Genomic DNA, 21,683 nt, shown 5'->3' with positions numbered 1-21,683 from the left:
TTTTTTCAGCTGGATGTACCTGCATCTCAGAGTTGATGTTCACTCTGGGACTCGAGCCCTGTACCGTTCGCTTCAAACATCATCGCCTTATATACTCAGCTACTGAGTCCTGATAGCCACTTGCTTGTGCAATGGGGTGAAGTTTTAAATTCACTTAGTATAGTTTGTTTGAATCTTCTCATCTTTGCTTATAATGCTTGTAAATTAAGGCTATATCGAGGCAATAAGCACAAAATGCACATATGCCAATAAGAGATTGATCAATTACAGTCCTAAAACATCAATCGAAAGATTCAAACAAAACAATTTTAAAACTTTAGTTTATACTTAATAGATTAGAAATATAAGTTTAGTCCTTGAAAAAGAAAAAAAAGAACAAGTGATCATTTTATAAACTAAAGTACAATCAAGATATTATGATTTTTTTAATCTTTTTTTCATGTCTATTCTCTTAACTGTTTACTGTATTTTTTTTAAATTTAAACAAGGTAGCAACAAAAAAAGAAAAAAGAGAAAAAAAGAAAAAAAGAAAAACCAAAAAAAGTTTTGTTAAAATTACGTAATCAATATTTTATCTTCGACAGGATCAAAAATATCATTTTATTGAAATTAGTTTACATTTTGATTATGTAATCTAAAGATTTCCAAAAGAAAAAAAGAAGAAAAACACGAAAAAGAAGTTTTCTTAAAATTACGTAATCTATATTTTGATAATCTTATTTAAGGATTTCAAAAAAAGAGGAGAAAAAAGAAGAAAACAAAAATAGAAAAAAAGAAAGAAAAGAGAACTATATAAATCTGTTAAATTATTGATTATATCAATGAAATGATGTGCTTTCAGAATGTTTTTTTTCTTTTTTTTCTCTTTTTTCTTTTTTTTGTATGATGCTGGTTGTCATCTAGCACAAAACACATAAATATACATAGAAACATATCTATACCTAAATAGATTCACACTGTTTTATAACTGATTATTAAATCTATTTCTAATTTTGTTCTTTACTCTAAGTACAAAAAAAAACACCAAAAAAATTTTTTGATATATACAGTTTAACTAAGTTTCATTATCATTTAATCAATATTAGAAACAATTTTTTGTGTATTCATTGTGTTACAGCACCCCAGCACCCCATGAATTAAAATTAAAAAATTTTTTTTCTTTTTCTTTTTTAATGAAAATATTTCTTAATTGATTTCAAACCTTTTTTTCTTTTTTTTCTGTTAACTGTTTGGTTACTATGGTATAGTATCTTATATAGTTGATGGATTAGATATAAATGATGATTAAACATTAAGTCAGTTGCCTTTTTTGTTGAATAATTATAATTAATTCATAATATTTATAACTCCACCTGTAGCTCCTCCTGAGGCTACTGCCGGTCCCAAGCCCGGGAAAAGGAGGAGGGTTGGGCATAAGGTTAGTGACCCCATCCCGTAGAATACTAACTCGCTAAAAAAATGATAACCAGATAACGCTAACCATAATATTCATGATATTCACATGTAAGTGAAATAGATATCGAGAATACGGCAACCCTTTTTTAGAGCTAGCTTAATTGACTGGATTGATATAATGAATGGAACAATGTTAGATTATCATTGAAAACGTGGAAGCACTGAATAGTCGCTTCGTTGTAGTATGGAACTTCTCAGTATTGTTCCATTTATGATATCTATCTAAACTGAAAAATTAACACAAATCCACATCCTGATAAAAATCATGTGCTCACTAGTGAATAGCTTTGAGATGTAACTCCTGGGGTTCTAGTGGAAAGCCAGGACTAGTGGGGTTCAATCTGTGTCAGGTTTGAGACAGCTATCCACTTCAGACAATTAATGAAGAGTTGCACAAGATCATGGTTTGGTTAAAGTTAGACATGAACATTGTTGGATGCCGATTCAGTTGTCTGGAACTTAAGCGTTCACGCGCAAGAACGAAGTTCCTGGATTCAAGTCCCACATGCGGTATCGGAAACGCGCGATGCTGAGTAGTCTCATACTGTAATAAAACAGCCATCCAGTGGTCTCAGGTTTTCAATGATGGGTCAGTTTAGATCGACTCATGATTTCAACTGTAAAAATGCTATAATCTCCACAAATCACTGAACTGACAAAAATATTAAATACTTAATAAGTTATTCTTTGACAACATATGTAGCGAAGATTACCAACTTTCAAGATATTTCAATATAAGTCTTAAACAAAAGTTGAACTGGAATAATCGGTGGATCATTCTTTTCTTGGACTAAAACATCGTTACTAGACATTATAGCACATTCTACTTCAACACTTCTTCATTTTATGCTCCAATAAAAATATACACCTGATCAAAACGCATACTTATCAGTTCTGAATAATTGTGGGGATCGTTTCATCATCACTGAAGAGCTTCCATCTACGAAGTATCATTTATTTTTTTGTGCTTCATAGTTACCGGAGGATTCCTCAACTAACATTACTTAGTGATGAATACAATAATCTGATGTTTCAATGAAAGTTTAAAAACGTCTTTTCACGATATTATTAGGGTACATTATATTTAATCTTCACATTACATCATAATAGATGACAGATGTTTACAAGGCTGAAACAAGTCATTTTCAAAAAAAGAAAAGAAAAACAATCATGATGACAGTAAACTGTTTCTTCTGTGAGAGTTCAAGATAAATAATTTAAGCGATTAAAACACACTTTATCCATTTAGGGTTTCCTTTTGGAAATATCACTTGAAAAATTCACTTGTTTATGTCATAAAGTAAAACAACCAAAATGGAATAAAACCACAATAGAGTGAACCAGTACTTAATACAACCAGTTCAAAACATGAAAGAAAATAGTAATAGAAACTAAAACAAATGCCAATTTTTTTTTAAAAAAAAACAAAAAAAGATCACTAATTAAGTCGCTTTTAACAAAAAAAAAGTAAAGAGAAAACACAAACCGGTCTAATATGATGTACAATGTTCAATTAACACGCACACGCACACATACACAAAAGTAAATAAGTAATTACATACACACACATACATCCATCCATACATACATAGTGATATACATAATGAATTTGATCAACTTACTAAATTGTTTATTTCTATATGTAAATATCCATTTTATCAAATTGAAATAATAATACTCAGAATATTCAATGTTAGAAAATCTTGTTTATATACTTTGATCATATTGAGAATAATGAATCTGTAACAGATTTAACCTTTTGATTGATGATAGTCAGTCATATGAAATTCTTAAATGAATAAAGGCACTTGGCAACCAAAAAACTTTTTCTGGTTGTTGTTTCTTTCAATGTTTATCAATTTAATGAAATCATTAATTGACATGAGCTGGTTTACGTATAACACTAATAGATGGTTCATTGACATGATTAAATTGATTAGATTTTATGAGATCTGAATTCGGTTCTTCTATATCTATATTAGGGATAGTTTTAATGTCATTATATTGTAATTCTGTTGGATAATGATGTAATACTGTTGTAAAATTAGGTGTATATTGAAAAGAGATTAAGTCGTCTGGTTTACCTGATAGGTTATCTTCATGTTTCATAGATGGATGAAGTTGTTGTTGTTGGAGGTGGTGGTGTTGTTGTTGAACTATGGGCACAGGACGATTATTAGTCAATGGTGTAGTAAGATCATTTTGTTGTTGTTGTTTAATTGTTTGTGATGAATTTTGATGGGATTTCTTCATTTGATATAATAATTTTTTACGTGTACTATCACCATAACATACACTATTACGTGAATATCTACCTAATGAACCAGTACGTGTTATACCATTTTTTCCATCAGAATGATTTGAAGGTGCTGGACTAACTGAACCATTTTGACATTGTAATAATAAACCACGTTGTGTTGAACTAATTGAACCACGTGATGGTATTGGATAGATAGTTATTAAACCAGAATTATCATTATATGATGCAATAGGTGCACCAGATATAGGATAACCTGATATTTGTGCATATTGTGTACCTAATGCTGAATATGAAATAGGAATATTTTGTAAACCATTTTGTGGATCACATGTACTCATATTACTTGCTGTCATTACAATATTATTCATACTAGCTGTTTCACTTGGTATATGTGTTATACCATAATGTCTTGGAGATTGATCTGTAATAAATAATGGTGATACTTGACTCATATTTACTTTACCATTAACTTGACAAAATGGTGTCGGCGATGGATGAGGTTCTTTACAAATACTAGCTTGAGATGATCGTATCATACGTTTTTTATAAAAATGTGGATTTTGTCTAAGACGTATACATAATGTTAATGAAGTCATTGCAAAAACTACACACATGAAACTAATTAAAGCACATGCAACACGTGATATAACTAACTGCATATATAATTCCCGATTTTGTCGTTCAGCTTTAGTTAATGCTGCAATATTAACATTAGTTCCGGCTATCATACTAGTGTTATCTTGTTTAGATACATTCATATTTACATCTTGTATAGTTGAAGGACATTGTTTACGTAAACAAAGAACATGTTGTGGTGTTAAAACTAAATGTTCTGAAGCTAATGGATTAATTAGCTCAAGTTTTAATTGTTTATCTGGACGTAGAACAGCCATTAAATTTAAATCACCAACACGATCAGCAAGAAAAAAATATCTTGGATCATTGGCTAATTGTTTTGATTGACCAATACCTATGACTTCAGCACGTATTAATATATCTAAACGTTCTAAATCAATTAATGATGCTGACCATTCTTTATTAATAGATTTTAATTCTTTATCAGCTTGATTTATATCTTCATCATTATTCATTAAATCATTATTTGGATGATCATAAGATGAGATAGGTATTATTTCACCATTTAATAATTGTAATCTTTTACATGCTGTAGCATGACCATATGCATCTAAACTTGATGTTGGTGGAGATGTTAACCATGCATATGTAATATTACATTGACCTAAACGTCTTAAACCAGCTTGACCTAATATTGTATAAGAATCAGCAGGTAATAAACGTCTTGAACGTAATGAATATAATTGATTTTGTCCATGAACATCATATATAAAAGAAGTAATAATTGGGAATAGAAAAAATTCATATAAATACATTGTATCTAATTATTAATTGACTATTTCAGTTAAAATAATATTTTTTCATTTTTAGCATAGTTACTAGTTGATATTTGTTTTCTCATAGCAACAAAAAAACAAAAAAATAATTTACACATAATCCATTGATATGAGATTTATAGAAATTAATCCTGATCCACTTTATATTATGCTTTTTATTAAATTGTTACTATGATATTTTGTTTGAATATATACATCACTGTTTAATATTGAATAAAATTGAATATTCTATTTTGATTTTCTATATAGATATATATATAAAATATATTATCATTATTGCTGAATTTTGATTGGTTAATTTAATTCCATTAAAGTAATAATCTGATTGGTTAATTTAATTTCATTAAAGTAATAATCTGATTGGTTTATACGTATAAATAGGCACAAAATGTTGATTAGTATTGAATAACTAAATTATTGAAGTGTAGTATATTCAATAAATTTTCTTTTGTAAGGAATCGAGGTATTGTAAAGTTATTAGTGTAGTGTGAATGAGAAAAATAAGTGTGGGGGGGAATTAATTGTATTTAGATACTTTATAGAACATCTTAGTAAAATCTCAGATTCATACAATGAATAGTTCATTTGTATACTGTTAATCAATTGTCTCAGAATTTATTATTTCTTTGTTTCCATACTAATCATCCTCTGTTCTTGTTTCCTTCGATTTTCCCAATCTTCTTCTGCTAGGTATTGCACTTTTGACTGGTGACATATACTACTTATATCTGTCGACATTAGCGGCACACAACACACTAGTTTGTAGATTTTGATAAAAGAAAATAGTCAAATCTAGTATAATTAGCATATAGATAGTAGCGGAATCAAAGAAGCACGTTTATCCGACAGTACCTGATCACAATATTGATCTTCAGTTCAATGAGATCGGAACTTAGTACCTATCATTTTAAATGTCAATAGACTATCAACAAGTAGGACTAACTTTGCGTTCTGGATTTAATTACCATTCACTGACTAAATATACAAAAACATTTTGAAAGAAAACAATCCAATCATTATATATATTCAATAACTGAAACTGATCAATTACAGTAATAAATATCAGTAATGGTAAGCTAAATGACCTTATCATTACAGGGTAAGAAAGTCCCCGAAATATATTATTGAGTTCTTTGAGAAGCATTTATTTGTTTTGATATCACTGACGAGATTTTATGTAAGGCTGAAATAATATGTTTCATGGAGATTGAATTCGGGTAGAAAGTCATGGGACCACAAGGGGGAGTAGTACCTATATATAAGTAATAGGCTACCCGATTGAAGTCATGAAATAATCATCGTACTTGTAAAAGGTGATTTTTCACGGTCAAAAGAAATCGATCTCATTATTTAAATGTAAGTTCCAAAATTCCTCAGATGTTCTAGAATATCAGTGTCATGCTTGAATAGAACTTAATAAATCACGTGTGGACTACTATCTATTGACTTCATGGTCTATAGATTAGATCTTCGTTGTCGGACCTAAAACTCATGAGTTCGATTTCTGTGGGTTTACAGATTTGCCTAACTGATGAGCTACACACAAAGACGAAATGATTATCCAGTATTACTTGGTTTTTAATAATTGTCTAAATAACATGAATCAATCAAATAAACCACGAAAACCATAGTATTTCCAATTAACGGATTTCATTATGAATTACTTTTTCTCATTTAGATTTGTTGACTTAGTGGTCTAGAGGTTAAACGCACGCGTGCGAGACTGATAGGTCCTTGGTTCAAATCTCGAGAGGCGGGATCGTGGGTGCTCACTGCTGAGGAGTTTCACTACAGGACGAAACAGCCGTTCAGTACTTCCAAGTTTTGCATGGTGGTCTCGCTTCAATTGACTCATAGACTCAACTATAAAATTTCAAGTTTGTCTAAAGCTCCAACATGAGTAATTACAGAATGTTAACCATTGGCGGAACAACATAAACTAGAAAACCAGCCAACTATCCCAAGATTAGTCGTCGATGATAAAGCAGACCCCTAAAACTAAACTTATTAAACCGAAATGGGATTTGTCACGTGTATTGACGCGATTTTCCCGAATTTTCCGATATAAGAAATGCAAACTATAAATAATGAGACAGTAGTTTAAAGGTATAATGACCATCGTAAAATCTCAAAGTCCTGTGTTTGATTGCTGATAGTATTGTAGGTGAACATTACTGAGTGTGAAACTCCTTCTTTGTCAACTATTCTCCAGAAGCGAGGGTACTGGTTTCGAGTCCCAGAGTGAGCATCAACTCTGAGATGCAGGTACATCCAGCTGACGAGTCCTAAATAGGACGAAATGCGCGTCAAACTGGATTCCACTGCTAGCCACTATCCATCTTTACTTACCATGCTTGTGAATTTAGGCTATATCGAGGCAATACGCACAGTATGCACATATGCCAATTAGAGACTGACCAGTTGCAGTCCTTAAACACCAATGGGAAGATTCAAACAAACAATACTGAATGAATTTATTCTTCAGATGACTTCAACTCATGATCAAATCTGTTTGTTGGAAACATTTGATGGAAAATGCATCCACTTGGTCAAAAAGTTAAGCTTATGTCTTGCATAACTGTACATAAGTCTCTGATGAATAATCGAATACAATTTACATATTCAGTGATCCAATACTTGGTAAATATAGATTCCTTTATACATTTTCCAGACTATGAACTAGATAAGAAAGCTGTCTCTATGAAATTCGAATGATGTTGGTACCAAAAAACAATAAATTACCAATCAATTGTAGTGAGCTTGATAGTTAGTAAGGGACTATTATACATTACTAATATAATGCGAATGTTTATTATGTGATCATACCAATACAAAGCTTAATGTCTTTGAAACAACCATTATCGATTATGTAAAGTGATCTGTGCAAATGCTAAAATCGTCCAGTTCAATAACTAATCAAATACTGACGAGTGAATGAATTTCAGAAGAAATTCCTGAAAATTCACAAATTGTAGTTTCATCAAGTTGAATGTATGACAACTATTTAATAATTATAATCGAAGAAGGTCAGAGTGTGGTATGTGCTACTGATGTCGATAGATATAAGTAGTGTGAAACATCAATCGAAAGTAAAATGTCTGGCGACAATAGGTCAAGAAGATCGTAGAGAAGAAAATGAGAACGGAGAATGATTGGTGTGAAAACGAGGGAACAATGAAGTTTGGGACAATTGATTGACATCTTGCAAATGAATTATTTACTGTATGATTCTGAGACTTCACTAAGTAATTCTGTAAGTTTTTATATTAAAATACAATCGATTGTTCCCACTTGTGTTATCGTTCATTACAATAGTATAGTACAGATTGACTGAAACGAAAAATATGAACCAATAAGGTTCATACCAGCCACCTTATAATGTTAAGCATTTTGTAAAACCGATCTTAAACTGATCTTGTAATATGGTGTTAATACTATTTTTCCACAGTTTGAGATTTAATTTCAACCGTTTTTCATAGTACCGACATCCTTTTTAAAAAAAGAACATGGAATACATAATTGACCAACTGATTTTGTTAACGATTTATCTACGTTATGACCGCTATCAATTAGATGTGCCAAGATACAACTGTGTATTGCTTTTATCTGGCCCTTCCCAAACCATGCTGGTAGATGTTCACTCATTCGTTGTTTAAGTTGACTGGTAGTACGCCCGACATAGTTATCTTCACAGGAGCAGCTGAACTTATAAATGCTCATAGAGGAAGCCAACTCAGGTAACTTTTCATTCGTTTGAGTGGACATCGCTGGTCGACTCGAGAAAGTCAACACAAGATTGGCTGAGTAGAATGTCCTCCTCTATGTATATTTACAAGTTCAGCTGCTTCTTTGGAGATAACTATATCGTGCGTACTACCAGGCAACTTAAAAAAACGAATGAGTGAATATCTACCAGCATGATCACAAGGGGGTTTTTTGTGGAGATTTTAGTAATTTTTTATAGTTAAGATCATGAGTCAATTGAAGCTAGACCACCATCGAAAACCCGGAAGCACTGGACGGCCGTTTCGTTCTATTATGGGACTCCTCAGCAGTTCGCATCCACGAACCCACTCTCGCGAGCGAGACTCGAACCCAGGACCTATCAGTCTCGAACCAGAGCCCTTAACCGATAGACCACTGAGCCGGCATCCAACGGTGTTAATGTCTAACGTCAACCAATCTACGAAATTGCGCGACCAACTTCCAATGTACTGAGGTAGATACCTGTCTCTACCTGACATGGATTAGCTCCACTGACCGAGACTTCTCACTAGAACTCCAGGAATTACCTCATAGAGCCAGTCACTAGTGAGCATATGATCATTATCACAAGGGGGTAGACTGGTAGGTCCTGATTTTGATAACTCAATAAAATTAATCATGTTTAGATGAACTAATCAAAAACTCTATAAACTAGATTCAGTACGTTGTAGGATATTTTTTTAGAAAAAATACAAATAAGGTCACTAATATGATAAAAATTTTGATAATCAAGTTCTAGGGTGAAAATCACTTTACATGGTCTGTACTTAACTATAAGTACAAAACCTCAATTATTTGTTATTTGAACATGTCATTCAATAGTAAGCGGTGTATTTTAATATTTGGTCATTTGTAAATCAGAATGGCGGGTTTGTAGTGATTGTAGTAATTCTAGTAGGTGAATTCATGAGTCGATTTAAGCTAGACCCCTATTGAAAACTTAGAAGCACTGGACGACCGTTTCGTCCTAGGATGAGACCGCTCATCAATGTGCATCCACACATCCACAGTCTCGAACCCAGGATCTTAGGTTTCACGCACGAACGCTTAACCTCTGGACTACTGAGCTGGCGTCTAACTGCATTATTGCCTAACCTCAACCAATCCACGTTATTAAGAAACCGTCCACCACTATCTTCAGGGAGTAATTGCCTATTGCTTACCAGTTATGAGTAGTAAACAATTAACATATTACCATTGGTTTTTTCCTAGATGGTACTGGTTAACAGGACATATTCACATGCATTGGAGAATGAAACCTGTTCAAAAGATTTCAACTATGTTCGTTCTTTACAGTTTCCTAGAAAAAATGTTTTGTTATTGAGTTATTCACTCCTTAACAGTTAAGTTACACGTCTGAATAGTTTAAGTTAACTAATCATTAATTAGAATATGATGTCATGTAGTCTAGTTTGAAATAGTATTATACTGTGTTAGATATGTTTCAATCAAAGGAGTTTGTGCTGATGATGTCGTTCAGAAGGACAATGAAAGCTCCACAACCAAACCATTCAGCTCAGAGAACAAACCTACGTCAAGATATGAACAATAAATTGACAGAATACATTCAATACGAAAGACTAGACAACTATGTGATTGGTTTTTACTAAATAATCAGTCAACCTGTAAACACTCTGAATATAGATTGTGTTTAAAAACAAGATCCATTTAATAACATATCTAGAAGGGATATTTAAAGAATATCACTCTGTCATTATACAAATTGATGAAACTAATGCTGAGGAGTCCCATAATGGGACAAAACGGCCGTCCAGTGCTTCCAGGTTTTCGATGGTGGTCTAGCTTCAATCGACCCATGATTTCAACTATGAGGAACTAATTTTATCTAATAGACGATATGAATCTTAAGGAAGTACCAATCAAATGGCTTAATTTAATGAAGCACCATATGGATATTTTCTTCATTTCGTAGTTTATTTAACTCATATCTAGCTTAAAAATGATATAAACTCTAGATGTCTAAACCTAGTTGATCTAATCAAACAGTTGGAATCTATTTCCTAACCCGTTGAACGGGTAGCAGACTTTTGCACGTATGGACGACAAACAAACTTGGGACAACAGTTGACTTCAAAAAAGATATGAATCTTAACCAACAAATAATTGACCTGCCTCTCTGCCAATAAGGATATCCAAAAATAATTGTTGATGAATTCTCGTCAAATGAATCTACTTGTCGGACTTTATGATTTACCGTTATGGTACTGATGTGCGGGCGAGAATGATAATGATCGGTTGTTTCGCTGAGTCAGACATTAAGATAGTTTGACAGATGTTATATGTGTCATATATATATTCCCCTATCCTTATTATGTATTGACTGTTCTTGTTGTTGGATTGTGTCGGATTTTGGTGTAGAAATATATTGACGTTCTAGTCAGGCTAATCTCGTGTTCTTGATCTGAGTTGTGTTGAAGTCCTGTAGAATAGACACTGGGAGGGAATCTAGTGTAGATATTCGTCTAAGGTAATATAACGTCCCACATATGTGTAAAACGTGAAAGGAATGTTATAACAAGAAACCCTAGCGTTGTAACAACTATCCTCCCGTTTATAACAGGTACCTTAGATATTTTAACTAGATTCCTCTTACTAGTCATGTTTTGAAAACGTTATCATCACAATCTCTAAGTTGAAATCCAATTTTCCATAGTTCTAAGTTCATCCAATCAATGATATATGACGGCGAAGTAATGTCTTATAAATTTCAGCCATATTTCAAGTGATATCGTTTTGGAAACAGTTGGCAGTGATTGAATCAAAATTCTCTCCAGTACTCTCTAAATCACAGTTGCTCACCAACTTCTAGATTAGTAAATTTAATTCAAAGCACATTAAGGTTTATTATTATTAGAATGTTCTAAATTCACATGGTGTTGTTTACTTGAATCTTCCCATTGTTATATAGGACTGCAATCGATCAGTCTCTTGTTAACATATGTGCATCCTGTGTAGCCTGCCTTGATATTACCTGAAGTCACAAGCTTTATAAGCAAAGATGTATAGTGGCTTTCAGTGGTGGATATCAGAACCCAATAGCTAAGGACGAAACGCGCATCCTGAATTCCACTTCTAGCCACTATCCATATTAGAATGTTGTGTTTGATTTTTCATGTGATGATGACTTTGTTTAATAGGAACAAAATATTATGGGAAACTAACATGAGCCAACATGATAGATATCAGTATTTCGTATTAATATGTGTGCTTCTACATCTTATGTATACAACTTGTAGGACCAATCAAATGTCACTGAGCCCTAATCAGATCATCTGGCAGTTAGGTCACTGAATATCGAACAGTTCATCGATTTCCATCAAGGCCAAGGACAACCAACGCGCATCAGTTAATCGTCTACCATGAACTGGGCCATGCGGTCGTGGTCTCATTATCTTCTCTGTACTTGTTCTTACTAATATATTTCCATTATAATGTCCTTTGTGTTATATTGTCTTCAAAGCAACCATAGTATCATGATACGTCGAAGGTGTAATCCACGTTGGGTGCTAACCACGATGTGTGATTTCGAAGTTATCTTTTAGTCACATCATTCCCATCTAACTCAAGTAGGCCCCTAATCATTCGACATCTACGTTAGTGATCTACAACTTAGTACTATAACCAGTATTGAATATTACACTCAAAATAGTTTAAATAGTTTATTAAAATAAAAAGAGAATAGTTATCAATAATCTAACTAAATCAATCAATCAATCAACCAATTCTGTAAATATTATATTGACCTCTATTAGAAACTAGCGTGTAAAGTACAAGGTCATTCAATGAATTGTTTAAAACAACAAACATTTCATTCAATTGTTATTTAATAGATATACATTCAAATCAAGTATTATGTAATAGCGTCTAGATAAGATAATGATAGTACAAATACAAGGTACACACAAAGATATTGATGTAAATGATGTATACTCTATATCTTAAACGATGATTTCTTCATTATGTTACGATCAATAATGTGATCTTTATGGATATGTTTCCAAAAAAGATGTAGTGTTTGTTTTGTTTTAACTTGTAATTTTAAAGTTTAGTGATTATGCTCTGGCGCGAGACTGGTAAGTCTTGGGTTCGAATCTAGCGAGGTGAGATCGTGGATGCGCATTGTTGAGGATTCCCACAATAGGACAAAACGGCCATCCAGTGCTTCCAGGTTTTTCATGGTGGTCTAGCTTCAATTGGCTCATGATCTCAAATATATAAAATTAATAAAATCTCCAAAAATCCCTCTTATGATTATGAAATAATTACAATCAATCATATTTCTGTAATAATGATGAGTAGTTGTTTTGATTATGAACATTTTCATGAATATTGTGTATCTTATTAAACCATTATAGTCAACTCTTACTTTATTTATTTAAACACATAAACATTGGTACAAAGGAGCACCAGATATATATGCGCCACAAAAATCTAATTTGATTTGTGTGAGGGCTGTGATACTGCCCAGGTGCCCAAACCGAAACAGGTGGTTTTCTTAGGGAGCCACACCCGGAGACTTTGACCTAAAGGTGTGATCCTCAAGGCAGTGGAGCAGCGTAAGGAGATGCAGTCCCATGGTAGCCGGTGACCAACAATTGATTCATACGCCATTTGTCCCCTAAGCAGGATACTGGAGCTAGTCCATGTGCACCATTGGTTTGGAATCAGGGTTTTCCATCTCCACTTGATGAACATTCCGTGTCCACCAATCCGGTTAAAGCGCCGGAAATTCTTTCGTCGTCCTTTCAATTTCGTAACCAACACTGATGCCGCGAGAAGACAGTGAGTCGGACTACCCTGGTAGAGGCTGTATACGTGTGGCCATATGAGAGTATTTCGAAAGGGATAGCTGACTCTCCCCACTCTCGGCCGTACCACGGCATTTGGGGGCATAGTTAACTAATACTAATTATTTAATCATGTGTTGATTTTGATGATAAGATGGTTAATTAAAATAAAGAGTATTCAGTGAAAGAAAGTTTTCTCCCCTCGATAAAATCATATGCATAGTTTTGTGGTAAATGGATATCTATGGAACGATAAAAAAGATCACAGTATAAATGTGATATGGATAAACTTCCACTTTGGGTCACATCAATATGCATCTATAAATTTACTTGCTCATTTGGGGTAGGTTAGATTTGCCTCATAAAGAGATTACTTTCCAAACGCATCTCAGAACACTATCCGGTATGGCTTTTAAAAGGAGAATTCAAAACAATTACTAGTTCAATGTAGAAACGTTTAATTAACTATGGACATATCTCTCCAAAGGAGTCATCTTTTAAAATGATCTAAATAGTCGACGAACTGGATCGAATGGAGGTTGAATCAAAGCCTTATGCACTGCTGAAGAAATTGGCAACCATCAACTCAAGCCTGGATTTCGCGTACATAAGCGATGCGTCCAACTTCTCATCTTTCCTTGGCCCTAATTCCCTTTTGTAGTATGTTTTAGGTATTATTATTATCATTATTACCACCTTTAAACAAGTTTTCTTGGTTGTTATTCGGTTTTTATTATTATGACCCTTATGTTTTGCGTTTTTTCTTCATACCTGTCAATTGGACAGTTATCTGGCCTCCAAACTATTTTCATTTTTATATTCCTTCCTTACCCCTTGATTATTGCGCAACCTCATTTGATAATAATGGTCTGGAATCAATTCATAATGCAATCTTTTCTATCCTCCTATAGACATATATTTTTCATGTAACTATACGAATATACGGCTTAATAAATGATTTCCTCTAGAACAGAAAACTTTCTTCGCTGAAGAAAATGGTTGTTAAAAAAGCGATATCGTTAGTAAGTTCTCAAAGCATATTCCAATTGTCATATCATTTGGTGTACTCAATGACTTATAATGAATTAGAGGTTAAGTACTTGCGCGCAAAACGGACAGGTGCTGGGTTCAAATCTCGCGAGGCGGGATCGTGGATGCACACTGCCGAGGAGTCCCACAATAGAACGAAATGGCCATCCAGTGCTTCCAGGTTTTTCATGGTGGTCTAGCTTCAATTGATTCATGATCTCAACCATTGAAATTACTACAATATCCACAAAAACCCTTTCTGAATAAAATGAATTGAACAAATACGTCAAGAACTGCTTATCTCTGCTATAATCAATAAAAGAAAACCCCATGAAATATTGTTCAAAATGTGACTTTTCAATTACAATAATGTAAATAACATGTAAGAATGGATCGTTTCAGACGTTCATATGATCAAATCAAATAAATAGCCCGCTAGGTTCACCAAGTCAACCTACAGCTGTCCCGAAACTAATCTCTATTCTTATTCAAACAAAAATTCAAAGCTAGAGTATAAAATTTACAACTGTACAACATTAAAAATGCAAACAACTATGCTCATAAATTGATAAATAAATAAATAACTCATAGTTGCTATGAATAACCTTTATAATATACTGAAATGTATTCCCATTATGGGTATATTTGGTTCGACTATTTCATCAAATAACTGAATACAACCACATACACACACACACATACAAATACACCGAATTCAAGCATGTTTATATATTTCATCTTCAAATGATTGTTTATTTACCCCTATTCTTTTTCTTCTTCTTCTTCATCTCCTCGTAAAACCTGAAGTGGATAACACGAAGAACAATGGTCATGATAATAATAATAAGGAAAATAATGTGTTAGCCTTTCACAATTATGAACACAACATAGTGTAATGTGAACAAACAACAAATCTCTATGATTCAGTTGGATAAATGTTATTTTAATTGAAAAAAATTTTCAACTATCTACAATTTACTGTAAAGATGGATAGTGGCTAGCAGTGGAATCCAGTTTGACGCGCGTTTCGTCCTATTTGAGACTCTTCAGCTGAAAGTACCTGCATCTCAGAGTTGATGTTCGCTCTGGGACTCAAACCCACTACCGTTCGCTTTAAACGCCATCGCGTTGTCCAGTCAGCTACTGAGTCCTGATAGCCACTTGCTTGTTCAATAGGGTGAGGTTTTAAATTCACTTAGTATTGTTATGTTGTGAATTCGAATCCATTCAGAAGTGTAGATGATTGAAGTTGATAGTGCTTAATGGCATTATGAAATTTAGAATTCACCAATCGAATAAACTGAATGTAAGTCTTATGAGATGACTGATGTTTAATGAGAGAAACACTGAAAATTACACAGTTATAAACGATTTGTTCACTCCCCAGCTTGTTTGCATATGAGAATATTTGTGTGTAATGAGTGAAATCTAAAATACCTATGAGTGATTGTCTATTCTGAAATGTTATTCATTCACATTCAAATGAATTTAATTACATCATGTTGTGGTATTATACTGCAAAATGTTGGTGAATGGAATCACAGTTGATAGTTGCAACGTACATAGTATTCAAAGATCAACTACAGTTGTGTAATTGTACATTCTATGCCAACAACATTTGAATTGAATTGGGGAATGTCAAGCAGAGTGAACTGATGTCAATAGTTCAATTCAGTGGACTGAGGGTAATAATGTAGAGTGTGATTAGTTTTACACAATGATATTTGAGTTTATCAGTTCAACATCAAATTGAAGGTAAGTTTTATCAGATGTCTGTTATTGACAGAAATACTGGTTTCAAATCAAATGGAGATATACTTCCAATACGTAACATTTTGAAACTCAATAATGGAATATCCACGTTTAGTAATGATGAGATATTCGTGTATCTCCAGTTAGTCAAGTGTTCTCGTTTCCTATTAATTCACATTTGACTGAGTCATGTTGTAGTTGATAAGCAAGTGCAATGTTGAAATGAATAAATACAATAATAGAATAGTCATAGACAATATTTCACATATCCAAACTCATATTCTGTTATGTTGATTACAAAGGACAACCATTAAATCGTATAGGGAAAATTTGAATCGACAACTGAATCTCTGTGCTAATGTGGTATGGCAACTCGAACTGACGTACGTACGTACGAAGTTCCACGTTGTGACTGACTGACTATTCACATGTCCGATCTCATATTTCGTTATGTTGATTTCGAAAGATAATCACTAAATCGTATAAAGAAAATACAAGTAGAAAATTGTGTTCGACAGAAACAAGATGGAGCATTTCAATTGCAGTCTAGATGGTTATTGATCTGAGTACTTAAACATGTGATTGATTTTCCTCACTTCTTCAAATTCATTTCATCATCAGTTGCCATCACGAAAGTAATTGATTCATATTCATTCGTTTGATTCTGTAGAAGCAAGTTAAATATCTTGAAATTGTATTCAAGTGACTACATTTTGATTTTCAGTAGTTTAAACTGATAGGGATGTTTTGTAAGAAGTACTACATCATCACTATGATATATTAAATACGGTATTCTGACTCAGAAACGGAATAACGACAACAGTCAGTGAACGAACTCTTGTGTGCTTTTTTTGCAATCAACTTCTTTTACTATGAAACAGTATAAAGTAACCGTCAGTTGGCAACGATATTTCGATGATTAGCCAAGTGGATAACAAGATGGCGTTTGAAACGAATGGCACTGGGTTCGAGTCCCGAAGTGAACATCAACTCTGAAATTCAAGTACATCCAGCTGACGAGTCACAAGTAGGACGAAACACGAATCCTGGATTCTCATCCATCTTTGCTCATAAAGCTTTTGACTTAAGTCAATATCGAGGCAATCCTTGCAGGAAGCACATTTGCCAACAGAAGACTGATCAATTGCAGTCCTATGTAACGATGGAAAGTTACAAGCAAACAATACCATGTAGATCTAGAAGTATAGTATAATTGATGTGATTTCATAACGTATAAACGTTAGTTATCAGTACCCTTCTACATACAAATATTTTTTAAGATTTCATCGTAAACATGATTGCTTATGTTATATTAAATTGATGAGATGGTCACACAGACTCCAACCTTACAGCAGCATTAAAACATTCAGTATTTAGGGCAGCAATTTCAAATCTGAGTATGTTTAAAGATGTTTGTCAATAATATTCAAGACAGTGGCTTGAACTAGAACATAACATTAGTGGTGATAATTGATAGAGGATTTATATATATTGAAAGTAATTAGTCCCTTTGATGAATTTCGATAGTGTAATATATAAAGACGAAAATTATCAGAACTATGTTATGATAGATTAGCGCAATGCATTTCGAACAATCCGATCACACATATACTTGCTAAAAACATTTATATGTGAAAAATAAAAGGTGAACTAGTCTAGAAATGGAAGGTAAAAGGAAACAAAGATAATAAAGTTATGTGAAATGGACGTGAAATTCACCACACTGGATTACTAACTTACTAACTTACGCCTTTTACCCCCAATGGAGCATAGGCCACCGACTAGCATTCCCAAACCCACTCTATCCTCGACCTTCCTTTCTAGTTCTATCAAATTCTTGTTCATTCTTCTCATGTCTGTCTCCATTTCTCGACGTAATGTGTTCTTTGGTCCTCCTCTTCTCCTTTAGCCTTGAGGATTCCATGTGAGGACTTGTCTTGTGGCTCAGTTGGGTGATTTCCTCAAGGTGTGCCCAATCCACTTCCAGCACTTCTTCCTCATTTCTCCCTCCACTGGAATCTGTTTTGTTGTCTCCCACAGTAAGTTGTTGCTAATAATGTCTGGCCATCTGATCCGAAGTATTTTGCGTAGATAACTGTAAATAAAACCTGTATCTTCTGAATGATAACTATCGTAGTTCTCCACATCTCCGCCCCATACAGTAGAACTGTCTTGATATTTGTATTGAAAATTCTGATCTTGGTGTTGGTTGTAGCTCCTCCGGGGGCTACTGCCGGTCCCAAGCCCGGATAAAGGAGGATGGTTTGGCCGGGGGTTAGTGATCCCATCTGATGGCAAACCAACTTGCTAAAAAACGCTTACCACTCTGGATCATAAACTAATATTACCAGGGTAGTTCTAAGTTGTCGATCAAGATCGGTGATAATCTTCGTCTTCTTATTACACTATCAAAATGATCTTATTATATGTTATGTCATCTAAGTGAATTTTTGATTCTTCGTAAAAACGTCGAGTTGAACAAAATTCAAATACATCAAATATTTATGCTTTGAACTATAATGTCTATGCTGATTGATTGATGAGTTTATTTCATGAAGCGGTTTTATGGAGATTTTAGTAACTTAATAATTGAATTTATGAATCAATTGAAGCTGGACCACCATAAAAAGCCTGGAAGCACTGGACGGCCGTTTCGTCCTAGTATGGTACTCCTCAGCAGTGCGCACGCACGATCCTGTACGTGGGATTCAAACCCAAGACCTATCGGTCTCGCGCTCGAACGCTCAGCCTCCAAGCCACCGAAGTCGGTGTTTCAAGATGGTGACACTAATTGAATTATCGTCTCTGAGCCAGAACACACGATGCCGAACCTCTGCATTACTAACATGGTGTTGCCACTGGATGTCAGCAATCCTTCGGAGACAACGATGATCGAACACGGAGAGTCGTCTAACGTCCTCAACTTGGAGAGGCCAGGTTTCACAAGCATAGAGCAAAAGTGCTCTCACCGACGCGTTGTAGATCCGACCTGTTACGGCCAGACTAACATCACGAAGGCGCCAAAGGTGGCCCAGATTGGCATAAGCCGCTCTGGCTTTCATTATACGTGCATCGATCTCATCACTCACGCCACCACCAGCACTTATGTAGCTACCTAGATACACGAACTTCTCAACTACTTCAATCTGCTCACCATCCAGGGTCTAACTTCAAAACAACCCACAATTTTAATCACTGATTCAATGTTTGGAGTTAAATTTCTCCCTAATTAAAATAACTCATTATACCACTGAATAAAAATAATAAAGAGAATTCGGTAAAAGAAAGTATTCTCTTCCTAACAAAATCATTCAGATAGTTGAAATCATGAGTCAACTGAAGCTAGACCACCTTGGAAAACCTGGAAGTACTGGACGGCCGTTTCGTCTTATTGTGGGACATTAACACCATTGGATTCCGGCTCAGTGGTTTATCGGTTGTGTGTTCCGGCGAGGTGGGATCGTGGATGCGCACTACTGAGGAGTCCCACAATGGGAGCAAACGGCTATCCAGTGCTTCCAGGTTTTCCATGGTGTTCTAGCTTCAATTAACTCATGATTTCAACTATGCAAATACTGAAATCTTCACAAAACCCCTTCTGATCGAAATCATTTACATTAGTATCTATAGTTATGTAGTAAATAGATATCTAATAAAAGGATAGAAAAGATTTCACCTTAAATTGATTCAAGTCTCCAATTACCAACGGAGATTACATCATAATCAAGGAAATTACAGAACAATCAAAAGATGAAATTAATTGATGTGTCAGAATTATAAAAGTTGATTGTCCAATTGACAGGTATAAAGAAAAAGACGTAGAACATAAAGGTCATAATCATCATAATAATAACTGATTATGCTTTAATAACCCACTACATACTACAGAAAGAAACTGGGACCCAAAAAAGGGGATGAGAGATTGGAAGTTCATCAACACAAGTTCGAACTCTGTATTCCAAAACGATATATATCCAATCTCTCATCTTTCCTTGGCCTTGATTCTTTTCTGTAGTATATTTTGATCCTGTTTTCTTTTTGTTTTGTTTTAAATTAGTGATTTGTAATATTAAACCATAATCAGTTATCATTATGATAATTATGACCTTTATGTTTCACGTTTCCTCATATCTGTCATTTGGACAATTGACTTTCATAGTTTTGACACAACAATTAATTTCATCCTTTTATCGTTTTTGAATACTTCGAACATTTTCTTCATTGAATCCGCTTTATTGTTTTTAAAAAGTAGGAAAACTTCCATCGAGTGGAGGAAGAAATCAAGAAGAAGCGTTGGAAGTGAATAGGAAACACATTGAGGAAAGTACCCAACTGCGTCACAAGGCAAGACCTCAGATGGAATCCCGAAGGCCAAAAGAAAAGAGGAAGACCAAAGAACATATTACGCCGAGAAATGGAGAGAGACATGATAGGAATGAACAAAATTTGGATAGAACTAGAAAGGAAGGTCAAGGGCAGAGTGGGTTTGAGAATGCATGTTGGCGGCCTATACTCCATTGGGAATAACAGGCGTAAGTAAGTTGGTAAGTAAGAAGACGTGGCTTACGCTTAATCAAGAAACGTAAGAAATTTAATTTCCTACTTATTTGAATTGTACAATTATATGATTACTTCAATGGATAGATTTGTAGTGTCCTATTTGTAATGTAGCCTATGTTAAGCACACATAGGCTATTTTAACTTCTCCACAGACCAGTTTATTCATTCTTCTTATGAAGCGACATTTCGACCTTGTTAATTATTCGTTTTTCAACCTTGACTGTTTTTATATGAGCATATGTATGTGCACTTCTTATCCTACTCATCACATATCTGTAGCTTACTTTGAGTCTGATTGTAAATATCGATTCACACTTCATTAAACCTATTTGGCTAACATGCCTTCTCTACTGCGCTCTATTTCGCTTCTCTCTCTTCTTTTCGCTTCTTCGATTGTTTGTCTGGAATAAGGATTGTATAAGATAAACTTATTCGTCATTCATTCTCGTATTCACAATCGATTGATCACTGGGTGGTGATCAGTGCCATATGTGTCAAGTTCGTTTTTAGTGCAGATCGAATGCTATCGACCAACTTGCAATGTGATCACTAGTCTAGGTGACTTAACACTGCGTGCACTATGTAACAAACTAATTTAAACAATTGAGTGATCGGTAAATTTCATTCAGAGATTCGTCTGTC

The 21,683-nt window shown here is 34.1% G+C and overlaps 1 protein-coding gene across 1 annotated transcript; it reads right to left on the bottom strand.

Moving 5' to 3' along the window:
• Positions 1–2,888: 2,888 nt before the first annotated feature.
• Positions 2,889–5,106, bottom strand: Smp_126420 (hypothetical protein; the record flags this gene model as incomplete). The annotated part of the gene is made up of 1 exon (XM_018795167.1): positions 2,889–5,106. The coding sequence occupies one exon, from the start codon at positions 5,104–5,106 to the stop codon at positions 3,328–3,330; it is 1,779 nt and encodes a 592-aa protein (XP_018649506.1). The 3' UTR covers positions 2,889–3,327.
• Positions 5,107–21,683: the final 16,577 nt, after the last annotated feature.

The sequence above is a fragment of the Schistosoma mansoni genome, chromosome 1 (assembly GCF_000237925.1).
Source record: "Schistosoma mansoni strain Puerto Rico chromosome 1, complete genome".
Lineage (NCBI taxonomy): Eukaryota > Metazoa > Platyhelminthes > Trematoda > Strigeidida > Schistosomatidae > Schistosoma > Schistosoma mansoni.
Note: the sequence above shows the minus strand (reverse complement) of the source record. Positions and strands in the feature narration are given on the sequence as shown.